At 56.2% G+C, this 2,315-nt stretch overlaps 1 protein-coding gene across 1 annotated transcript; it reads right to left on the minus strand.

Moving 5' to 3' along the window:
* Nucleotides 1-220: 220 nt before the first annotated feature.
* On the minus strand, nt 221-1,468 carry HYLS1 (HYLS1, centriolar and ciliogenesis associated). The gene has a single exon (XM_009273018.2). The coding sequence runs from the start codon at nt 1,466-1,468 to the stop codon at nt 638-640; it is 831 nt and encodes a 276-aa protein (XP_009271293.1). The 3' UTR covers nt 221-637.
* Nucleotides 1,469-2,315: the final 847 nt, after the last annotated feature.

Raw genomic sequence — 2,315 nt, forward strand, 5'->3', positions numbered from 1 at the left:
TCCGTCGTGATACCTGGGGGAAAAAAAAATAACACCGCCGTTACCTCCGCTTCATCCTAAAGCCCGCTTATTTTAAAAATGAGGTAAAATAAGGCAAGGGGGGGGCCGAGGGTTTGGCGGCGCAAGGATAAATCTAGAATAATTGACATCGACCGAGGGGTTTAGGAGGCGTTTCTAATTAACCCACGGAACTCCAACGAATCTTTCCACACGCTTTATTAAAGACAGACATCGCCGAGACGCCGTAAATAAAACCGCCTTAATAGCTCACGCAACAATCCAGGGGCAGTTACTTGCCCAAAACCGCCAGGCTCGTTACGTTCCGATTTCTCCCGGTTTTTCGGTGCCCGCTCCCCGTACCTTCTAACCTGAACTCGGAAAGAGGCTCCGCGGGGTGCGGTAGGGAGGCAGGGACGTCGTAGCCAGCCCGTTTAACAACCCCAGGCGCTGGGTGAAGTTTTAATACCGGGATTTAACCCGCTTGAAATGCAAAAAAAAAAAAAAAAGTGGTTTGTTTTTTTTTTTTTTTTTTTCTCCCCAAATTATCGAGGACTTTGAGGAGGGAAAAAAAAGTACTCGGGAGAGCAGCACGTGCGCGGTTAAAAGATCGTCGGTGTGGAGCAGGGGTTTGGGAAACTTAGGAGGAGGTGTTTTTTCTGGGGACGAGGCCGTTGGCCAGGTCCCAGCGCACCTCCCAGCGCAGGGCGGCTCTCTTTTTTTCGGTCGGCACGGCGTAAGCGTTGGGGACGTAGAGGTGCTGCGGCTTGCTGGGGAGCTCGGGCTTGCAGAGCATCTGCTCCCGGATGCCCCAACGCAGTTCCTGCCGCTGATCCTCCCCCGGGATTCGGAATTTCTCCCATTCTCGTTTATATTCAAAATATTTGGCCACTCGGTCGGTTTTCCCCCGGTTACGTCCCAGCGGCTCAAACCGCGGGGGAATGAAGGACTTGGGTTGTCCCGCCGCAGCGGCATACTGAGAAGCGGGAGAGCTCCGGCTCCCGAAATCCCCCAGGAAAAAGGGGGGACTGTCCCCAGGGGGCCACCGGTAAGGGGATTCATCGAGGGAGCTGCTGCTCGTCTCGATTTCCCCCTCGGAGATGCTGTCTTCCGGACCGGTCCCTAGCTGAAGCATTTTCTGCCTCAGGCTCCAAACCTCGGAGTCGCTCTCCGGTTCGCTGGTCACCGACTCGTCGGAGACCTCTACTCCTCCGTCGGGTCTGCGCCTCAGCACCTTCCTTTTCATTACCAACCTCCTGGGTCCCCTCCGATCCTCGGAAAGAGTAGGAAGGGCCGGCTGCGCCTCCAAAACGAGGGAGGCCTCGGCGTAGGGATCGTCACGGGGACGCGTCCGCTCCTCGCTGCCTCCTTGCTGGGCGTACAGCCGGCTCAGGGCCGGCGCGGCCGCCAGCTGCTCCTCACCGTCCGGCGCGGCCCATCTATACCTGCCCGGTCCCGTCGCCTCCTCCATGATTTCTGCCGAGCTGGGCGGATCCTGCAAAAATAAACGGATGTTATTTTTTCGTGTCTCGTTGGAGCGGGCTAAAGGCATAAAGGGGGCTCTGACTCTCGACCTCTCGGGTTCACAGGTGTCGATTTCGGTTGCGGTTAATCAGACCCGGGGGTCTGGGAGCACCGGCTGCGCCGCTAAACCTCCTGCCGCCAGCGGAAGGGTCTTTCCCTACAGCGAATGGAAACGCAGCGCAGCTACAAAGCCCCGAAGCCCCCTCTGATGCAACCCCTGAATTCCTGCTTGAAAACTACGCTAAAAGTAATTACATTATAGATAAAGTACTTAACGGGGCGATGGACAAACGCAGGGTGGATTCAGTTCGCTTTGTAAGAACAGGGCAGAGGCATTAATGATTTTCCCCTTGTACCTGTTCTTTTAAAACCACGGTATCTAGTCGTGACTTAATCTAGGGACATCCGAGAGGGTACTTTGCTTCCGCAGAGGAGGAAGAGGCGCAGCGCGGTGTGTTTAAGATGCCCGTTTAGATGTCGGCTGTCATAGCCCAAAGGCTGTTTGGGTCTGGTTGTAGTAAACCCCCGAGACCCGCAGCGAAAAGGGATCCGGACGCGGTTTCCACTCGCTACACAGGTTTGGGATATCTTTACGCCGCGAAGCGGGTTGGAAAAATGCAAGTTTTAACCGTGCCGTTACGAAATGTTGGAGCAGATGGTGCGGCGAGATGAATGGCAGCCGTTAGCGGGCTGTCTGAAGCGCGGATGCTGGCTGAGCGCGGTGCGAAAACGGAAAGGGCGCCGCGCGGATAGCGAAAGGCTAGCCGGGAACGTGCTGCCGCCGATCCTCGGCT

The sequence above is a fragment of the Aptenodytes forsteri genome, unplaced genomic scaffold (genome assembly GCF_000699145.1).
Source record: "Aptenodytes forsteri isolate BGI_AS27 unplaced genomic scaffold, ASM69914v1 Scaffold126, whole genome shotgun sequence".
Classification (NCBI taxonomy): Eukaryota; Metazoa; Chordata; class Aves; order Sphenisciformes; family Spheniscidae; genus Aptenodytes; species Aptenodytes forsteri.